This window comes from Bufo gargarizans, chromosome 5 (genome assembly GCF_014858855.1).
Source record: "Bufo gargarizans isolate SCDJY-AF-19 chromosome 5, ASM1485885v1, whole genome shotgun sequence".
NCBI classification, from domain to species: Eukaryota; Metazoa; Chordata; class Amphibia; order Anura; family Bufonidae; genus Bufo; species Bufo gargarizans.
Window position 1 is genome coordinate 368,387,892 of NC_058084.1, and position 22,561 is coordinate 368,410,452.

Consider the following 22,561-nt stretch of genomic DNA (forward strand, 5'->3'; position numbering starts at 1 on the left):
TCTTTGAAGTGCTTTGCGGCAAGGCGGGCGAATGCCAGAAAAAGATTATGCATAATGAAACAAGTGCTTAGTAATTAGTGATCCTGAATGAATGCACGGTCCAATATTACAGGCGTATCGGGCTTAATTATTATAGAATTGGACAAGTTGGCAATCAGTCACTCAGAGCACTGCATCCATTTGGTAATCTGCACCGAAGCCGCGTCAACTGAATTGCTGGAGATAAAACGTGCATTACTTATTGGAAATGGACTCTTACATGAAATTTTGCATAAAAACGCTAGCGAGCACAGAGTGCATCCTCCACTTCTTACCATGCTTTACATATGAACTCAAAGGCGTGGTACACCATAAGCGGAGTTCAGCAGACAGTACGGACCTTTCATGAGCCGACAAATCTTCTTGTACTACTAGAACCAGCTTTAGGCTACTTTCAGTGTCGCGTTTGGTGTCTGCACAGACGGATCCGTTCAGATAATACAACCATCTGCATCCTTTCAGAACTGATCCGTTTGTATTATCTGCAACATAGCCAAGACGGATCAGTCTTGAACACCATTGAAAGTCAATGGAGGACGGATCCGTTTTCTATTGTGCCAGATTGTGTCATAGAAAACGGATCCGTCCCCATAGACTTACAATTGTGTGCCAGAACGGATCCGTTTGGCTCAGTTTTGTCAGACGGACACCAAAACGCTGCAAGCAGTGTTTTGGTGTCGGCCTCCAAAGCGAAATGGAGACGGAACGGAGGCAAACTGATGCATTCTGAGCGGATCCTTTTCCATTCAGAATGCATTGGGGCTAAACTGATCCGTTTTGGACCGCTTGTGAGAGCCCTGAACAGATCTGACAAACGGAAACCAAAATGCTAGTGTGAAAGTAGCCTTACTCACAGAAAGTGAAGATTTCATAACCTATCCAGGTCATGTTAGTTCATGACATTGAAAGTGCACATAATTAACCCTTTCATGACCAAGGGTCATTGATACCCCCCGTGACCACGTCTAATTTTTAAAATCTGACTGTGTTACTATGTGGTAATAGCTTTGGAACGCTTTTACTTATCCAAGTCATTCTGAGATTGTTTTCTCGTGACACATTGTACTTCATGAAAACAAAGTGATACCTCAAAATATTTATTACTTAACATTCCCTATAGGTCTACTTTATGTTGGCATCTTTTTGTAAATGTCATTTTATTTTTTTTAGGACGTTAGAAAGCTTAGAAATTTAGAAGCAATTCTTAAAATTTTAAGAAATTTTTCCAAACCCACTTTTTAAGGACCAGTTCAGGTCTGAAGTCACTTTGTGGGGCTTACATAGTGGAAACCCCCCATAAATGAGCCCATTGTAGAAACTACACCCCTCAAGTTACTCAAAACTGATTTTACAAACTTTGTTACCCTTTAGGTGATCCACAAGAATTAAAGGAAAATGGAGATAACATTTCTAAAGTTCACTTTTTTGGCAGATTTTCCATATTAATTCATTTTTTTTCTTTAATACATCGAGGATTAACAGCCAAACAAAACTCAATATTTATTACCCGGGTTCTGTGGTTTACATAAACACCCCATATGTGGTCGTAAACTGATGTAAAAGCACATGGCAGGGCGCAGAAGAAAAGGAGCGCCATATGGTTTTTTTGAACGCAGATTTTGCTGGACTGGTTTTTAGATGCCGTGTCCCATTTGAAGCCCTCCTGATGCACCCTTACAGTAAAAACTCCCAAAAAGTGACCCCATTTTGGAAACTAGGGGATAAGGTGCCAGTTTTATTGGTACTATTTTGGGGTACATATAATTTTTTTTTTTTTTTGAGGCGAGGTAACAAAAAAAAAATGGTTGTTTTGGCACATTTTTTTTTTTTTTTTTTTTTTACAAGATTCTTCCAACAGCGTAGATCATGTGCTATATTTATAGAGCAGGTTGTTACAGACGCAATTATATCAAACATGTCTACTTTCTTTGTTTGTTTCCGTTTTACATAATAAAGCATTTAAAAAAAAAAATTATGTTTTTGTGTGTCCATTTTCTGAACGCCTTATTTTTTTTATTTTTCTGCCGATCGTCTTGTGCAGGGGCTCGTTTTTTGAAGAAAGAGTTGATGTTTTTATTGGTACCATTTTTAGGTACATATGATTGTTTGATCATTCATTATTACACTTTATGGGGCAAGGTGACCAAAAAATTGGTTGTTTTGGAACAGTTTTTATTTATTTATTTATTTTTGCAGCGCTCACCTTAGGGGTTAGGTCATGTGACATTTTTATAGAACAGATCGTTACGGATGTGGCAATACCTAAAATGTATACTTTTCCTTATTTAAGTTTTAAACAATAGCATTTTTAAAACAAACAAACTGATGTTTTAGGGTCTCCAAGAGCCATAGCTTTTTTATTTTTTGACCAATCGTCTTAGGCCTCATGCACACGGCCGTTGTTTTTGTCCACATCCGAGCCGCAGTTTTTGCGGCTCGGATGCGGACTCGTTCACTTCAATGGATTTGCAGCGCTTGGATTAAAGAGGTGCCATAACGTTTATATACAAGCTAGCTGCACGGGGCATGTGTAATTAGCACGTATATAGCCATATGGCAGTCGGGAAGGGGTTGATAACTTCAACAAGCATTTTTTTTAACCATAAGATAGACAGTCTTACTATGAAAATGAATGCCCTATTATATCTACCCTTATTTCCGGCACCATAAGACGCACCCAAAAGTGTGGGACAACGGCCAATGAGTCTTATGAGGCGAATTGTAGTAAGCACTCTCATTATGGAAGCGCTCACTACTATGTAGTAGGACTGCGGAATGGTAAATACAGCACTCCTTAAGCTGGCTGTACTCACCGCTCCCTGGTTTCAGCTGGCGCCACACACTAGGCTGCGACCTGACTTTGTCAACCGCGCACTATGACCAGACGCTGTGTGACGTCAAGTCACAGTACAGTGAGGCGCTGGCAGAGTGTGCTAGATATGTGAGTAGCAGCATCGTCCAGAGCAGGAGAAGCAAGTAAATTTACTCATTTCAGGTCTCATCTGAGGGGGTCTGATGAGGAATGGGGGTCTAAGAGGAGGTCTGATCTGAGGTTTGATGAGCAATGGGGGTCTGATAAATAAATATATATATTGATTTATTTTTTACCCTCTAAAACCTAGGTGCGTCTTATGGTGTAGGAAATATGGTATTTTGTCTTTAAAAAACAAAGGTGTTCAACAACGAAGAGATTGAAGCATTTTTCTGATAGAGCTTTAGATCTACTGCAATTACAGGGTTAAATCTAAACTTACGCTTGCGAACACCATTAAAAGGGCGATAACTGCATACAGCTTTACATACTGTACTCAATAATAAACAGTTAGTTCCTATTATTTCCCCAGTGGCACCTTCAGGTAGACAGTATTGGAAGTCTGACCATGCAAAACTGCAGACCGCGTTAGGTAGTAACTGGGCAGAGCAGGACCAACATGCCATTTGAGGAGTTATCACTGGGGGCAGTGTCACTGTGAAGTGCTCTCTGCACTGAGCTTCTTTACAAACCCGGCCTTTTCTCTGAGTGACAGCTGTAGTGCTGTCCTGGTTGGATGCTACAGCTGTCACTCAAAGCACTGTAAAAGAGCTCAATGCAGAGAGCACTTAACAGTGAGGCTCCGCCTCCAGTGCACTTGCAGGAGCAGAATCTGACTGAATAAAAGTCTATATTCACACCATTACTGATCATACAAACTGTGCAAAAGGTATGTTTGTATTGCTCTCCCTGGCGCCCACCTAGTGCTGTCAGCAGTTTAGCATCGTCAGAACTGCTGACAGATCCCCTTTGCAGCTCACTAAGGCTACTTTCACACTTGTGTTTGGAGCGGATCTGTCTGGTATCTGCACAGACGGATCCGCTCCTATAATGCAAACGATGGTATCCGTTTAGAACTGATCCGTTTGCATTATATTTCAGAAAAAAATTCTATGTATAATTGTTAGTCAGGCGGATCCGTCCTGACTTTACATTGAAAGTCAATGGGGGACGGATCCGTTGGAAATTGCACCATATTGTGTCAACGTCAAACGGATCCGTCCCCATTGACTTACATTGTAAGTCTGGACGGATCCATTTGGCTCCGCACGGCCAGGCGGACACGAAAACGCTGCAGCGTTCGGGTGTCCACCTGCTGAGCGGAACAGAGGCGAAACTGTGCCAGACTGATGCATTCTGAGCGGATCCGCATCCACTCAGAATGCATTAGGGCTGGACGGATCCGTTCGGGGCCGCTTGTGAGAGCCTTCAAACGGAACTAACAAGCGGAGCCCCAAACGCTAGTATGAAAGTAGCCTAATACTTGTATGGAGAACAGTACAACAGTCAAAACAACTGGTTCAAAACAGGTTTTATTTGCAATTTTCATGCTAAAATACGCCTCCACAAAGACCATCACACACCATACCTGTACTTCAAGGTCTTTACAGGAATCTGGAGAAGGCTCCTGCCCTCAAAGTCAAGCGGCACATTTCCACTATCCTCTGCCAGAAGCATTCGTTCCGCTTCCTGAAAACAAAGGGCATGAATCTTATCATAGGTTTCTCTAGATTCTTCCAAAATAAAAAGTGCATTGACGGCACATATTTTAACTAGAAACAGCAGCAGCGCCGATATATTTTCATTACAATGTTTTGGTGCGTCGAACATGACTTTTTTTGGCATGCTATAACCCAAAAAGTAGAAAAACATGCTTAAAACAAGCTGTCATTAAAAATACAAAAGCTGGAACATACAAACCTCAATCACACTCAGAACATACAAAATCAGGCTAAATTACTTGTATACTAAGATCACAACATTTTCCCCAAAAGTCGCCATACTACGCTAAATTGAAATTAAATTATTGTAGTTTTCTGGGAATGAAAGAGTCCTCTCCAGACAGGACTCTTTCCACGAATACTTGTATTCCCCATTATCTAGCCTAATAAAAGATGCTCCAGAGTTGATAGATTACAGAGAATACAATTATTTGCTAAGAGTCAGCAGAGAAGACCGATACTCTATACTACTACTACTACTACTACTACTACTACTACTACTCCTCCCAAGGCACTGCTAGTCATGTCCATGTGGCTGTAATTAATATTGCTGCTGAGTTGGATTCGCTTAAAGGGGTTCTCCCAACATTAAGTGATACTTCAATATAATTCTGCTTGAATTGCAAATTACTTTGGTAATATACTTTCTATTACTAAAGTGCACCAGTTGCGAGACGTTCCATTTACTTCCTTCTAATGGTGCCCCTTGATGTTCAATCTGTATAGCAATGTGCACGTCCTGCTAATGAGCAGGTCACACATGCTTAGTTCCATCCTTCAATTGCCACTAGCCAGTCCTTCATTTAGAAGCTGTGACAGTTACAGGGAGAGAGCTGCAGCACCCCTTGAGAAAGGACACGCCCCCTCAGCTGTGATAGGGAAAGAACTGCAGCAGAAAGAACACGCCCTCCGAGCTGCCAGGAGATCTCTGGATCAATGCGAGGTACAGGGCTGGTTACAGTTTTGTTAGAAAGAGGTTGCCATGTACTATATGATGTCCGATTTTCATTTTTTACATGAATCATGAGATAACTCCTTTTAAATGGAGCAGATAATCATTTCTACAAGGGTGGACTTTCTCATCGTATAGCAAAATGAGGGCCAAGATGGATGCTGTAGAGCCTGCACGGTGTTCCACCTGATAACACTGCAATGCATCTCAACTAGTCCCCCCCCCAAAAGTGGCAAATCTTTTTGTGGTCTTTCAATTTTTTTAAAGAATGCAACTAGTGTGGAGAGACTAGCATATTTGCATTAACCCTTTCATGACCAGGCCTCAAAAAAGGCCAAAATGTCCAGGCAACTTTTTGTGATTTTGTGCATGTGGTGGTTTAATGACCGTAGCTTTTTTATTTGCTTGACTACCAAAATAATTTTAGCAATTTTTTACTTGACACTTAGGACTTATTAGAATGTTTTTTTTTTTTTAGGTTTAATTTGGAGAAAAACTGCTATTATTAAAAAGTAACTTTTTTAATTATAGCTTTTTATTTCTTAAATATTAAAACTGACACAAAAATGTATTATTGCAATAGGTTCCCTATTTTGTGATGATAGTTTTCATATATAACATGTATAGGTTTGCGAGAACGGGGCGACTATGGTGACCGTTTCAGTTAGCGACTGCATTTTTATTTTGTTTTTTTACTTCTATTTTAATTTCTTTTTGGCACACTGACTTTTTTTATTTTATTTTTATAACCCCCTCTGTTTCCACTGTAACTGGGGCATCCACAGGAGCCCCAGTTACAGGGGAAAACAGCCCCCTGTGGGGGCATGACACAGGCAGAGCTGATCAGGGTCTCCTTAGACCCTGCAGCTCTGCTTCTGCCCCAGACACCCCCGGCGGTCACATGACCGCCTGGACTAAAAGAGGAAGATCCAGGTAATAAACAGCTCCTGTCTTCTCCTCAGGGTCCCTGTTGTGTCTGTCAGCCGGGACTTGCTAGATTCCAGGAGCTTTAACCCCAGCGCTGGGATTAAAGTGCTGCCTGCACCTGTATATATATGTGCTATCTGCAAGGGGCATGTGCAGATAGGACGTGTATATACACAGTGGGCAGTCGGGAATGGGTTAAAGAATTGACCCCAAGGCTGTACACTATACTTATTGCACCCATCTGCCATCTTTCTGTACAAAAATGGGGCGCGGACTGAAAGCTGCACGCTACTACTTTTCCACACAGACATTTAGCAGCCTGTGGCAGCCGGTATTCCTGTGAACCTGCTGATTTTTATGCCTCGCGCTGCACTAAAATCCTATCCTCCCGTACGGCTTAGGTATGCCAAAATTTAGTAAATGTGCCCCAATGGTGGAGATTTGTTAAGACAAGCAATGTGTACACCAAGAGCTGGAGTAGATTTCTGGTGTAATGTGTGCCAGTTTTTTGGCGTACATGTTATTAAATGAGTCAGGCTGCCCCTCTTGCCCACATTTTCATAAGAGTGGGGAAAAAATATATGATAATTTTGTTGCAAACTGGCACCTGTGGCAAAACTTGCAACTTTTGTACACCAGAAAACTGGCCTAGAGCCATGATAGAGCTCCCCAATCTATATGAACATTTTTTTAGGGATTGGTAAAATTAAAGACAGACAAATATAGTTTAAGCAGGAATCAGCAGACATCATCCAGAAGTATCAAACATTTACCACTGCAAAGGACAAAAATCTCCTCATAAAAAATAAGTAATTTTTAAATTGATAATACATTAATTGATTCGCTTATTGGTAGCAGTATATGCCCGACATCCTCACACTCTGCATGGTCATCCAAATTACATACCTCAGGTGAATCATCTTCAATCTTCTCGTTTTGTAAAGGAGAGAGGGAGAGGAAGGTCAAAGCCAAATCACTCCTTTGCAAAACTAATAAAATGAGCATACCTACATATACGTAAATCCTGTATACTAGAAAGCACAGTCTCCTAGATAATTAAAGGGGTGGTGCATCTTAGTGGGGGGGGGGGGGTTTGGTCAAATGACGCAAGTAGAGCAGTAAACTGCTGCGGCCAGCGATTGGCTGCGGCGACGTCAAAACGGAAGTAAACATTCCCAGAGCACAGAAGCAGCCGAGGCTGGGGAGTGAAGGAGCAGGGAGCCAGCGAAAGGAAGCAGATTAGTATGTTTACCTTCACAGGCCTGCCAAAACCGCCCCAAAAGGTGCACAATCCCTTTAAGGCCTCATGCACACAAACTGTGTACGGGCCAGGCCATAGGGTCGCATTTACTTGAATAGGGTCCGCGATACGCACTGGAAAAAATAACTGCATGCACTACTTTTTTGTGGTGCGGAAGCACGGACAGAAACCCCATGGAAACACTCTGTGGTGCTTCCGTGGGGTTCCGTGCCTCCGTTTCAAGTGAATGGGTCTGCAACTGTGATGCAGGGTGCACACGGCCGGTGCCCATGTATTGCTCACCCGCAACGGCCGTGTGCATGAGGCCTAAAGCTAATACTTCCAGAGAAAAGACAGTTCTAGTATGCAGGACACAGCTTAATGGTGTTAATATATATTTTTTTTTACATGCGTACCTCCTTCTCTTTTTTCTTCTTATCATCTTCTTTCTTTTTCTTACTTTCGGGCATCAGATCATCCAACCAGCTTAATTCACGCTTGGTAAAACAGAAATCTAAAAGTTTGCGGATAAATACCAGGGCAAGAACCTTAAAAACAAGGAGACAGTGAGGACAATTAGAGACCATTTTTAGTAAAACCATTTAATTATTGTTAAAAACCACATTTACCATCATGGGGAACACAACAGCTGCAGCAGACGCTTTGATCACCCACAACAGCACAAGACAGGTGAGCTGTATGACCGTGAAGACGTGGACTTTCCAGAGGGGAACATAACGGAGATATATCAGGTCTGGCTGATGCTTGGCAGGCATTGCAAACAGCTTGATTCGGTCGAAAAACTGCAAAGCGTAGACTGGATTAGTGTTTAACAGAGAAAGACAAGACAACTTTGTTTCATTATGTTTTGATATGGGTAGGATGGGTCCGTGTTGATTGTGGCACAAGGAATATAAATGGATTAGGGACTAAACACTTATTCGGTGTCTAATTATAAAATTACAGATGCCCATCATGCACCGTCTGCAGCTTTTGCTGGTACAGCATCTTGGGAACCAAAGCTTAACAATAGTAGGGGAAGCGCAGAACATCTCTGGATAGTGAGAATTACTAGTACAGTAGCTTTCACAATATCACTAACCATGCTACTCATGGGCAGTAAAGGGGTTGCAACATTTTTCACAGAAAGCTTACAATAATCTAAAATACCAAAAGTAGTAATAAATCACCTTGCCAATCCACTACTGCTCCTGTGCGGACACCTCCTTGGCCCCTGCTGGTCTCTAGTGGTGTGCGCGGTGTTGACACGTGAGCGATGCAACCAGTCACTGGCCGTAGCAGCAATGTTTCACCACCACTGAGATCAGTACGACACGACTCGTGTAACGATGACAAGAATAACACGATACTGGCAATGACGCAGGTTCACATCGGCGCGCGAGCGTCAGGCGATTGGTATGATATTACTCCTTTTGTTATTTTCGATAATCATAAGTGGTTTATTAAAAGTTTGATATGGATTAGAAACCTTTATCTCATATATAATCTGCTCTCCTCTTGCATTAAAAGGGTTTTCTAGTTCCAGAAAATAAAGGTCATTCCACAAATAAATGAAAAGCAATGCAATTTTCTTATCTACGCTGTCTATCAATTACTCAGGTTTTAAAGATCTCTGCTTGTAGTCACTGAATGGGAACCCTGACTGTTGTCTTTTAGAAGATAACATGTGTCCAAGTGCATGGCTTTAAAAGAGTTTTCGGATAACTGTACTATAACCAGACACGCACCTTTGTTGTACAGATGTGGATCTTCATAAATATGAAGTTTGGCATGAATTCCATTTTTTTTTTTTTAAAACCTGTCAAGTACCGTATTTTTCTCTTCATAAGGCGCATTTGTTTCCACAAAAGTGGCGGAAAAATGGCGAATAATAGTAAGGGCTTTTATTATGAAAGTCATGTGTCACAACCAGACAGCTGAGAAGCTCTGACAGAGGCCTTTCAGAACCTCCTCCTTGAGTTTCTTTGTTGTGGTATTCAGTTCCTCATCTCGTTAGCCTCTCTCAGCTGTCATGTGTTGGACTAATTGCTTCCCTTTAAATTCCTCCCTAGAATGCTTTTCTGGGCGGCTTATACTTCTTCCTGGAATGTGTGTGCATGCTGATCTTGTTCTCCTGTCTGCTACAAAGTAAGTGTTGAACATTTATCTGTTATTTTCTGTTTGCTGGATCCCAGGTGACCCTGACTCCCTCCGTATCTTGTGTAGGGAGCCGGTGGTCGTGTCCCCTCACTATTGTAGGGTGCTCAGGGGTTATATAGTCAAGGTACGTGGATATGCAAACTTCCACCATTCGGATCTTTGCATAGGCTGAGCAGCCAGGGAAAGTGCCAGGTCTTCTGCAGGGGTCTCCCTTTGGTTCCTTAGCTTTTGGATCCAGCGAGTCATTTATGCATGTTGCTTTGCCTTGTTTCCTGTACACCGTCCGTGACATCATGTCCCAGTGCAGCGTGGGTCCAGAGACCGCCGGACATGCAGAGTGGCAGCGGAGCAAGAGAGGCAAGATAATTCATTTTATCCCTGATTGGGATCTGATCTGGGTCTGATCTGGGGGTCTAATTTGGAGGTCTGATGAAGATTGGGTTCTGTTCTGAGGTCTGATGAAATATTTTTTTTTTTTCTCATTGTCCTCCTCTAAAACCTAGGTGCATCCTATGAAGTGAAAAATATGGTACTTGAAGAGGAGATATTTATCAATGCAATACATTATGGGGGACAGTTATCAAGACCAGCGTTTTCTTGACCGGCCCCTATGCAGATGGAGGATGCTCTTAATATATGCCACAATGCAGTCTTCAGAGCATCCTCCAGCAGGTCTTACACCAGACTGAAGCCTATGGCAGCCTCCTAGCTGTTGTAGATTTCTGTCTTCCCTTACGTCAGAAGACTGGCGCAAATGAGCACAAATGTACCAGGCCTGCAGGCTTCCTCCCTTGCCCCCCTTTTATGACTGACCTGTATACCCTTGAGTGAAGAGGCGCCCATATACAGGAACACACCATACAGAACCGGCATTGGAATAAACTGGGAATACATGCACATCATTGTGTTAGTTGAATATTTGCACCTTCATTACGTTACATATTTTACTTGTAAAAAGGAAACAAACATGAAAAACAGAGACCAAAAAAATTCTACAGGACCCTTTTTTCATTTTCAAAGTTTTACATTGTTTTAATTGGTCATCTTTGTGCACTGACTCAGACGGAAGCAAAGCTCCATACAAAATGGCAAAGGGTAATATTATAAAAAATTCTTTCATTGGCTAGGATATGAGAAAAAGGCACCCGAGGCGTTCAAATACATTTGTCAAGCCATCAATAATGTGCTCTTGATCTTAAAAACAAATCACAAAAGACAGGACCAAATTGACTTAATCACAAAGTAAGGCCTCATGCACATGACTGTTGTTTGCTTCCGCGTCCGTTCCGACGATTTTAGCGTTTCAGGTGCAGACCCATTAATTTCCATAGAGCAGTTGAAAATGCGGATAGTGCACAGTTTGCCATCCGCGTCTGCGATCCGTGGTTCCCGTCCGTCCAAAAAAATATATAACCTTATTTCCGTGGAAAACAGTTCGCGGACCCATTCAAGTCAATGGGACCGCTAAAAAAAAAAAAAAAAAAAAAAACGCGGATGAACACGTTTTATTCCTATCATTTGCATAGCAAACCTGCCTTAGACTTTTTTTGACCTTCTCTTATGTCTGGTGGTCCTCCAAAAATAAAAGGAAGACACACGGAAACGGTTTACGGAACAACGGAACCCCATTTTGCGGAACGGAACACAACAATGGTCGTGTGCATGAGGCCTTAGCCACACTTACTTATACATGGGCAGGTTCAAACACTGGTTCCCTTCAGTATGGAGACACACCACAGTGCTACATGGGTGCAAAATACTGCTAAACATCCACTCAAATGTCCATCATACATGAGTGGCGCTTACTATTATACGTGCTGCCACCTGCTATAGGGTGCAAGCATTGACGATGGTCTGCATGCTGCTGAGAGCTGCTATTTGAGTCTGTCCTGGTATCATCAAATAAAGCCTTTATCTGCGATTTTTTGCTCCTCATCTTACCTTCAATACAGAGGTCATGAACACAGACAGTCCCATCAGAACAAAGATCAGAAGACCAGTCACTCGCTGTTCTCTGATGCCCAGGAATTTTGGCTGTTCTCCTGGAGCAGAACACTCAGATTCCACTTTTAAGCTGTTAACATGGCTGATGGATAGAACAGTTGCAGCTACAAACCATGGTAAGCCCATGATGGAACAGATTCCCAGCATGATGGAGACCATAAAAAGGTCCAGATGATAGCCACCCCCTTTCTGGAGAGCCAAGCAAAGCATACAAACAGTAAGATACATTACTCACAAGACATTTAGTTTGCTAGATAATATTAATAAATCAAATGTAGACTGGTCTTTTCAGTAGGCCACACAATACAATTCCAACAATGCCAGTGAAAAGCCTAAATAGTCAGCTTTTTTTTGGAATCTTATACATGCCCAAAATGAATACCATAGCCTGGCTGTCAGGAAAACATTACCTTTAGCTTGTGCTCCTTCCGGTTAATAATCACAGCAGTGATCTGCTGATCCATGAAGATAAGAATGGTGCACAGCAAGGCTGGGATGGCAGCAGCTAATAATGTCCACCAAGGATTACGCCCAAGAGGATCTATGATCCATCCTCTATCTTTCAGAGTGGGCTTAAAAGGGAAAAAGTAACCTCAATTAATGACGGCAGTAATGGCGGGTAAGATATATTATCTTTGAGAGAATTCTAAAGATATCACTTTTTTTTTTAATCAGATAATTCCTTATCTTTTTTTTTACTTTTCAAGCATCAATAAAACATTGTTTACAGACAATAGGCATGTACAATATCAGTCATACATAGTATATACAATATACAACACATGACTACAAAAGACATGGCATATATCGATGCATAGAATCAAGTAGGATACTCAAAATTTCACATAAACCCGTAACTACACACAAAGATATCACTTCTATAAAAATAAAATACAATATAGACTAGATATAATCTGACAAATAAAAAGCCTTAACAAGTATTTTATTTTTATTTTTTTCAATTTGGCTTATTTACCTCAAACTTTTCAGGAACATGGAGCTTTGGTGATGGAACACCCACAAGGTAGTCAATGAGAACCATAATGACTATAGTCAGGAAGATGGCAAAATCACTGACTGTAGAACGTACCTGAAGGAAACAAGGTTGGAAAGTTTTGTAAGCCCATGGTGACAAGCCTCTCTCCGCTCTTACAGCTGGGCTGTTTTCACACTGCGTTAATGGCTTCTGTGAAACATACAAACTGGGAAAAGGTCCTGTAGTATACACTAAATGGAGGCAGTGACAGAAGCCTAATGGTGGCATTTGTCAGCCATAATGGAATGCATCTGGATGAAATAGTGCAGTCTGAGGCACTATTCCACCCAGCAAACAAAAAACTCAGTTGAAGTGTATTGGATTTGTTCACATCTTCAATACCCAGGAAGTAGTGGCGCTTTAAAATAAAAAATAATTACCGTTTTCTAGAGCTGGTCAGTATGTTCGATACGGTTGATGAAAGGCGTGATATAAATAAAAAAATATTATAGGATATGTCCTAAATACCTCATAGGTGTATGTTCCAGAGGTAGGAGCTGCATCCATCTCCAGAACAGGGGTCCCCTAACCCTCATTCTGCCTGGTGAGGAGGATAGTGGCTGCTCATCCGGACAGATAATGAATGGAAACGTGGTCACATCTGCACAGCTATTCATTTTCTGGCTGAACGTGGCAGCTTCTTCATCAGGTGGGACAGGGGTCAGGGGAACTCCGTTCTGGAAATAGGTGCAGGCCCCAGAGGTGGGACGCTCCTCTAATACCCCTTCAATAATGATACTTAAAAGGAGATTTTTGTATAACTTACCAGTTAAATCTCTTTCTCGCTCTTCCTTGGGGGACACAGACCTTGGGTATAGCTCAGCTCCCTAGGAGGCGTGACACTAAGTAAAACTGTTAAGCCCCTCCTCCATCAGCTATACCCTCAGCCTGGAGATAGAGGCTACCAGTTGCGTGTCCAAGTAGTGAAAGGATAACAACCAACAATGGAAACAACCAGCCAGCAACCCAACGGGGCGCCAGACCATAACCCCGTAACCAAACACAGAAGGGTGGGTGCTGTGTCCCCCAAGGAAGAGCGAGAAAGAGATTTAACTGGTAAGTTATACAAAAATCTCCTTTTCTCGCCCATTTTCCTTGGGGGACACAGACCTTGGGACGTTCAAGAGCAGTCCAAGAAGGGAGGGACCACAAACCCAAGGCGGACCACCACCGGAGCATCAGGAAACCGCTGCCTGCAAAACCAGGCGGCCCAAAGCAGCATCCGCTGATGCATGCGTATGCACTCTATAGAACCTTGTGAAAGTGTGCAGAGAGGACCAAGTGGCTGCTTTGCACAACTGTTCAGCCGAGGCCCGATGCCTCTGCGCCCAGGAAGCCCCGACTGCTCTGGTGGAATGAGCAGTGACGCTGAAAGGCGGAGCTCTACCCTTGGCTCGATAAGCCTCAGACACCGCCAGTTTAATGAAACGGGCAATAGCCACCTTGGAGACCGCCAAACCCTTGCGCGAACCCTCCGGAACCACAAACAGGGAGTCCGTGCGCCGAAAGGATCCGGTGACCTCCAGGTAAATCTTCAACGCCCTGACCACATCCAGACGGTGCAGTTCCCGTTCTCTGGGGTGGGAAGGAGAGGGACAGAGCGACGGAAGGACGATGTCCTCATTGATGTGAAAGGCGGAGACCACCTTTGGCAGGAAGGACGGGACAGGCCGAAGCACAACCTTATCCTGGTGGAAGATCAGGAAAGGTTCGGAGCAAGAAAGAGCCGCTAACTCCGACACCCGTCGGAGAGATGTGATGGCCACAAGAAAGATGACCTTGCAGGACAGAAGGCGAGGGGAGACCTCCCGTAAAGGCTCGAAGGGGGCTGATTGGAGCGCCGAGAGCACCACATTCAGGTCCCAGGATGGAACTGGAGGGCGGTACGGCGGTACAGAGTGAGCCACCCCTTGTAAGAAGGTCTTAATTGGCCCCAGAGGGGCCAGGGGACGCTGGAGAAGAATAGACAGCGCCGAAATCTGTCCCTTCAGAGAACTGAGACTCAGCCCCAGGTCCAGACCCGACTGGAGGAAGGACAGGATCGTGGGAAGAGAAAACCGGAGAGGTGGGATGCTCCGGGACTCACAGAACCCCAGATAGGACCTCCAAACCCGATAGTAGATCCTAGAGGACACGGGCTTACGAGCACGGATCATGGTGCGGACTACGTCCGCGGAGAAACCCCGTCGCGTTAAGACGGCGGTCTCAATAGCCACGCCGTCAAACGTAGCGAGCCTAAATGCTCGTGGAAGATCGGTCCCTGAGAGAGAAGGTCTTCCCTGGAGGGCAGTGGCCACGGTGCGTCTGCCAACAGCAACATTAGGTCGGCGTACCAAGACTGGCGGGGCCAATCCGGGGCGATCAGAATCGCGGGAACGCCCTCTGCCGCGATCCTCCGAAGAACCCGTGGCAGGAGGGGGAAAGGAGGAAAGACGTACAGAAGGGAGAATTCGCGCCACGGAAGGACGAGCGCGTCGGCGCCGTACGCCTTCGGGTCCCGTGCCCTGGCCAGGTATCGGGGGACCTTGTGGTTGAATTTGGAAGCCATGAGGTCCACGTCGGGGCGACCCCAGCGAAGACAAAGGGCTTCGAACACCTCTGGGTGCAGGGACCATTCTCCCGGGTCGATGGTGGACCGGCTCAGGAAATCCGCCGACCAGTTGTCCACCCCCGGGATGTAAATCGCGGATAAGGCCGGCACGTGCGCCTCCGCCCAGAGGAGAATGAGGGCCACCTCTTGCATCGCAGCAGCGCTGCGAGTGCCTCCCTGATGGTTTATGTATGCCACAGCCGTGGCATTGTCCGATTGGATCCGAACAGGGTGGCCCCTCAGTAGATGGGTCCAGTGTCTGAGGGACAGAAGAATCGCCCTCAGTTCCAGAATATTGATTGGAAGTCTGGACTCCGATAGAGACCAAACGCCCTGGACGGACCGGGGAGGGAAAACCCCCCCCCACCCCCGTAAGCTGGCATCGGTGGTAATCACCAGCCAGTTCAGTGGGAGGAAGGACCTCCCCCGTAGAGGGATATGCAACCACCAGCTGAGGGAAGCCCGAGCCAGGGGAGGCAGAAGAAAGGTCCTGTCCAGACTCCTCGGTGATTTGTCCCAGGCCGACAGAATTGCCCTCTGAAAGGTGCGGGATCGGAATTGTGCGAACGGCACCGCTTCGAAACAGGCAACCATCTTCCCCAACAACCGCATGCTGGATCTGAGGGAAGGGCGGTGATGACGGAGGAGACTGCGAACAGACCCGCAAAGGGCCAGACGCTTGTCCGACGGGAGGCGGACCTCCGCCAACTCCGTATCCAGGAGCATCCCCAGGAAGATCAGCCGTCTGGAGGGGGTAAGGGAAGACTTGGGGTGGTTGATGATCCAACCGAACCGCGTCAGGGTCTCCAGAGTGAGTCCCACACTGCCGGATGCCTGAGAGAAGGAGGGTGCCTTGACCAAGATGTCGTCCAAGTAAGGGAGAAGAAAAACACTTCTTGAACGCAGAAGGGCCAAGACAGGGGCCAGGACCTTGGTGAATACTCGAGGAGCCGTCGCCAGACCAAAGGGAAGGGCGACGAATTGGAAGTGATCGTCCCCCACTGCGAAGCGCAGGAAGCGGTGATGACATGGAGCAACCGGAACGTGGAGATATGCATCTTGAACGTCGATTGAGGCCATGAAATCCCCTCTTTCCAGGGAGGCCACCGCGGACCTGAGAGACTCCATCCGGAATCTCTGCAGTCGGAGAAAACGGTTCAGGCGCTTTAGGTCCAAGATCGGTCGCACTGAGCCTTCCTTCTTGGGAACCACAAAGAGGTTCGAGTAGAACCCCCTGAACCTTTCCGTCGGAGGCACGGGGGCGACGACACCCTTGTCCGTTAGAGAGCGAATGGCCGTGAAGAAGGCGGCCGCTCGTACAGGATCCCGCGGAGGACGGGACCGGAAGAAACGGTCTGGCGGAATGGACGCAAATTCGATCTTGTATCCGCAAGATACAACCTCGAGCGCCCATGCGTCTGAGATGTGGGCCCGCCATACGTTCCTGAACAGTAGAAGGCGGCCCCCCACCCGGGTGGGTGGGGGCGCACCTTCAGGCAGAGGGCTGCTGGCCTGTGGGAGCCCGTGTGGGCTGGGGCTTGCGCCAGGTAGATTGCGTCCGAAAAAACGGCTTCTTGCGTCTATCCTGGGCTGGGCCAGAGGAAGAAGAACCGGTCGCGGGTCTAGACCCGGTGGGCTTGCGAAAGGACCGAAAACGGGACGAACCAGCGCGACCACGGGGGGCGCCCCTCGGCCTGGACTGGGGGAGGTGAGTACTCTTCCCACCCGTGGCCTCAGATATAAGTTCGTCCAGACGGGTTCCGAACAAGCGGGAACCCGTGAATGGTAGGCCAGCCAAAGAGCGTTTGGAAGCGGCGTCCGCCGCCCAAACCTTCAGCCAGAGTTCCCTCCTGACAGAAACTGCCAGGGCAGAGGAACGGGCAATGAGGGCACCCGCATCAAGAGAGGCCTCACAGACAAATTTTCCGGCCTGGACAATTAGTTGGGCTAAGGAACGGAGGTCCTGTAGAGGGACGTCCGACCCTAACTCCCGTTCCAGTTGCAAACCCCATTCAGAGACCGCTTTACCAGCCCAGGCGGAGGCAAAGACCGGTCTAAGGGCCGAACCAGAGGCAGTAAATATGGCCTTGGAGAGGGATTCCGTACGACGGTCCTCAGCAGACTGGAGGGAAGATCCGTCTTGTACAGGAATAGTAGTGCTTTTGGACAGGCGAGCCACGGGAGGATCAACCTTAGGCGGGGACGTCCACGTGGTCACAGAATCCGCTGGAAAGGGATAACAAATGTCCAGCTTTTTGGGTGTAACAAAGCGGACGTTAGGCCGGGTCCAAGCCTTGGACACCACAGAAGAAAAATCAGCGTGGATGGGAAAGACCTTGGAGGCCTGTCTGGGGCGAAGAAAGGACACGCCGGCCTGTTCAGAGCTGGGGGGGTCATCGTGTATGTGAAAGGTATCACGGATGCTAGTGATAAGATGCCCCACCGCGGACGCCAATTTGGACGGAAGCTCTGAGTCCATGTCCACGTCCGAATCCGCCAGTTCTCCCTCAGAAGGCGTATCCCTTTGAGAGGATAGACTTGACTGAGCTCGCACGCATGGCGGAGAGAGCGAAGCATCTGGAGAAGATGTGCGCTCAACCCTTGAACGTTTCTGAATATGCCGGGCCCTGGAAGATTCGCTGGGAGGCAGGGAATCAGTGGGGGCGGCAGAAACGGTAGTCCCAGCGGGTGCGACAGGGATTGTGGCAGCCTGCGGGAGAGGCGGTCTATCCACGAGACGGCCCACTACGTGTGTAAGGCTTTCCACCGCCTGAGACAGAGACCTAGCCCAGTCAGGGGGTTCAGAGGCACCGGGGGGCGCAGCGGAAAGCGGGCCCTGCACCGGGGCCTGACATGCAAGGCAATGCGGCTCAGATTGCCCACGCGGAAAAAGTTCCTTGCAGGCGGTACAGGCATGGTACCAGGGTTTGGGGGCACCCGTGGGATCTGACATGTTGAAAAAGTGGTCGTACCCTGATACAGAGACCACAAGGGGTTGCAGCAGCTATGACCAGGAGGGTTAGGAGAGGGTTAACTGTCCTACCAGTGTCAGAAGAACGTCAGGAGTGAAGTCCAGATCAACAGCTGCAGAAAGGCAGCAACAGCAGAGAGCGTGCGTCCCAGAAACGCAATCTATGCACCAGGAGTCTCCCACGTGGCTCAGCTTCCAGAACGGAGTGAGGAAGCGCGGCAAAAAACCTCAGCAGAGGCGCGGGAAGAAGCTCCGCCCCCTACACGTTTGAATGTCTCCTGTGAAGGAGAACGTAACTCCGCCCCCAATGACGCGCGCGCGCGCGAAAAAAGAGCACGCCCCCTGCTGCCGTGACTCTCAGGTTTATGCAGGAGCGTGAGAAACGAAAACCTTTGTCCGTAGAACAAGGCCCGCAGGCCCAAGTGCGCGGCGATATGCAGGTGGGTGACCTCACCGAGCCTCCTCTGCCACAATGTCCCCCGCCGAGCCCGAACCGCCGATGTCGGGCCTAAGCCCCGCCCCCCGATCACGCACGGAGCGGCGGCGGCGGGGAGGGAGAAGGATGTCAGGAGAGTAATCCGGGCCCTATAAACAGCGTGGGGAATCAGCCATTGGGGAGCGGAAGCAGCCGCAGATGGGGAGATCTACAGAGCGCTCAAATGACGACCACGGGTGCCCCCCCAAACCCAGTGCAAATAGGGACAGGGTATGGGCTGGAAAAGCCATCTTACCTGTCTTCACCCTCAGTTCCTTCCAGCAGGGTCGCCCCTTCAGCTACTGGCACCGCAGTGGCAGGAAGCTGGGAGAGGGGCTTTGCGTGCGGGCGACCCCCTAGCTGGCGGGATGTAGGGGAGCCATTGCTGCCCAGATCCCCTATTGCTTCTGTGGGGGAGGCAGCAGTGCAGATAGTTGGCACTGGCGCAGCTCACCCCGGGAGAGCAGAGAGGCCCAATGCGTCTCTGGTATCCCTAGGAAAAAACAAAAATAAAATAACAAATTAGAGAAAAAATTACAACAAGGAGAAAACAGCCCTGCAGTGGCAGGGAGTGTCTTGCCTCCTTGGACACTAAGCTAAAACTGGTAGCCTCTATCTCCAGGCTGAGGGTATAGCTGATGGAGGAGGGGCTTAACAGTTTTACTTAGTGTCACGCCTCCTAGGGAGCTGAGCTATACCCAAGGTCTGTGTCCCCCAAGGAAAATGGGCGAGAAATAAAAGACAATAAGCCAGGATCTTTACTATCCACTAATTATTTAGATCAAACAACCTTAGTGGGTGATGTGTGTAGTTCTGGGCATTTTTCTGCAGAACTTCTGTTTCTGGTGCACCCTTGTACTAAAGTAGAACAATGCAGTCATTGCAACAATGTAAGGGTGGTCTCAACTCACAAACTAATTACTTGTTCGGGGTATTCCTTTAGGCTATCTTTATCAATAGCCAATATTTCTCACTTTGGAAATGGTCTGAAATCCTCAACCAAGGTTTAGAAGGACATACAGTTCTTTTCGGCAGCATGTCATACCCAATTCTGGACATAAGCGAGTGTCCCACCTCTAGGACGGGATTGCATGGTACTGTTTTCGGTGAAAAATCTAATTATTTTTGTTTAATATAAAAAAAATGTAAAGTTTTTGTACCTTGGTTGGAAAATAATTCTTAAACTTGAACTGCTTCAGGAAGGCTGAAAGGAAGAATGTAGTGAAAAATAGGATGACACACCAGAAGAAAACATCTGGTATATATGGACCATGATGACCGCATGCTGGACCCTCAAACGAACCATGATGCGCAAGACACCCCTAAGAGGGATAATAGAGCAGAATTATCCAACAATCTTTACAGAGGGTTTCCTATTTTTATAGGAACTTTCTACAACTTTCAAATACACTCTGGCTTTTTTTTATTTTTTTACTATTTTTTATTTTTATTTGGAGTCTGTGCAGAACTCCCACCAATGCATCACTCAGTATGGGAAAGTGTTGGATCAGGAGGAGTATATAGCCAGAAAATTGCTAACCTTACTATACAATAATTAAATGGCTTCTCTGGAAGTATCTATAGGCAGGGTCTGTCTCCCAGAGCCCCTACTAATCAGCTACTTGCAGGCGCCCCAGCGCTGGAAATAGCTGCAAGAAGTACACAACTCAATCCTCGGTAGTGCCAGGGTTCATTACTGGACGGACATGTATAGCTCTGGTGTTGGAGCTCCTGCAAACAGCTGATTTTACCCAGCTTCAGGTCACAGAGCAATGTGAATGATTATTTGCATTTATAAGCGTCTCAGATGATTTATAAGCGTCTCTATGAGCCCCTCTATGATCAAGTACAAGGATCTGCTCATCTGTACGGACCACTGTCGACACAGTAGAATGAGCACTTACAGAGACTGTGAGGTTACTCCAGGGTACTTCACTGGTTGTGATGTTCTTTTCCCTCCACGCAGCCAAAGTTTTATTGCTCGGGATGGCTGGCTCTGCACAGACACACCTGGAAAGCAAATGTTTACAGACGAGATTAATTTGACTAGTCAAAGACAGATGTAAGGTTACAGCTCATCTACCGTAATACTCAATTATAAGTTAATATATAGCATTACATAGACCAAAGAAAAAAATCTGAGATGTAAAGAGCATTCCTGAGTGTCACCTCCACAGCACATGCCTCTTTACTCCTCTACACGTCTAGAAGAAACTAACTTTGCTTTAACGTGGCAGAAGACAAAGGCCTTTAACCATACATGTAAAAGGGGGTCAATATTGGCCAACTTGCTCATGTGAATGGGGGTCTTCCAACTATAATCTTAAGGAAGAAATTGGGGAAAACAGGAATCGGACATATTGGGTTTCACTGTGCCCAAACTGTTGTTTCTGCAGGAGATAAGAGACACTGCCAGTGTAGTGCCACTCTCCCAATTGCAAAAATGGCTGGCATTACCTTTGCCTCAGCCTAAAAAGATAAGATTGGGTTTGAGCTGCTAAGTCTCCACCACTGCGGCCATAACCAGTATGACGACGGTCATACATATAATATAGCTGTCGGACAATAACTATATCCATATATACAGTACAGACCAAACGTTTGGACACACCTTCTCATTCAAAGAGTTTTCTTTATTTTCATGACTATGAAAATTGTAGATTCACACTGAAGGCATCAAAACTATGAATTAACACACGTGGAATTATATACATAACAAAAAAGTGTGAAACAACTGAAAAGGTCATTCTAGGTTCTTCAAAGTAGCCACCTTTTGCTTCGATTACTGCTTTGCACACTCGTGGCATTCTCTTGATGAGCTTCAAGAAGTAGTCACCTGAAATGGTCTTCCAACAGTCTTGAAGGAGTTCCCAGAGATGCTTAGCACTTGTTGGCCCTTTTGCCTTTATTCTGCGGTCCAGCTCACCCCAAACCATCTCGATTGGGTTCAGGTCTGGTGACTGTGGAGGCCAGGTCATCTGGCACAGCACCCCATCACTCTCCTTCATGGTCAAATAGCCCTTACACAGCCTGGAGGTGTGTTTGGGGTCATTTTCCTGTTGAAAAATAAATGATGGTCCAACTAAACGCAAACCGGATGGAATAGCATGCCGCTGCAAGATGCTGTGGTAGCCATGCTGGTTCAGTATGCCTTCAATTCCCAACAGTGTCACCAGCAAAGCACCCCCACACCATCACACCTCCTCCTCCATGCTTCACAATGGGAACCAGGCATGTAGAGTCCATCCATTCACCTTTTCTGCGTCGCACAAAGACACAGTGGTTGGAGCCAAAGATCTCAAATTTGGACTCATCAGACCAAAGCACAGATTTCCACTGGTCTAATGTCCATTCCTTGTGTTCTTTAGCCCAAAACAGTCTCTTCTGCTTGTTGCCTGTCCTTAGCAGTGGTTTCCTAGCAGATATTCTACCATGAAGGCCTGGTTCTCCTCTTAACAGTTGTTCTAGAGACGTGTCTGCTGCTAGAACTCTGTATGGCATTGACCTGGTCTCTAATCTGAGCTGCTGTTAACCTGCGATTTCTCAGTCTGGTGACTCGGATGAACTTATCCTCCGCAGCAGAGGTGACTCTTGGTCTTCCTTTCCTGGGGCGGTCCGCATGTGAGCCAGTTTC

The 22,561-nt window shown here is 46.4% G+C and overlaps 1 protein-coding gene across 9 annotated transcripts in view; it reads right to left on the minus strand.

Annotated features, from left to right (window-relative positions):
* Nucleotides 1-22,561, minus strand: part of SLC4A7 (solute carrier family 4 member 7) — a 160,161-nt gene that overhangs the window by 11,451 nt on the left and 126,149 nt on the right. For 6 of the 9 annotated variants that reach the window (XM_044293050.1, XM_044293046.1, XM_044293048.1 and 3 more), the window contains 10 exons: nt 20,832-20,937; nt 20,088-20,249; nt 12,832-12,945; nt 12,266-12,427; nt 11,793-12,044; nt 10,665-10,733; nt 8,321-8,494; nt 8,108-8,239; nt 7,358-7,378; nt 4,440-4,540 (listed from right to left, as the gene is read on the minus strand). In XM_044293050.1, coding sequence (XP_044148985.1) covers nt 4,440-4,540; nt 7,358-7,378; nt 8,108-8,239; nt 8,321-8,494; nt 10,665-10,733; nt 11,793-12,044; nt 12,266-12,427; nt 12,832-12,945; nt 20,088-20,249; nt 20,832-20,937 — 1,293 coding nt within the window. The remainder of the gene's footprint in view (nt 1-4,439; nt 4,541-7,357; nt 7,379-8,107; nt 8,240-8,320; nt 8,495-10,664; nt 10,734-11,792; nt 12,045-12,265; nt 12,428-12,831; nt 12,946-20,087; nt 20,250-20,831; nt 20,938-22,561) is intronic. The other 3 variants (XM_044293045.1, XM_044293051.1, XM_044293049.1) reach the window with 1 other exon arrangement.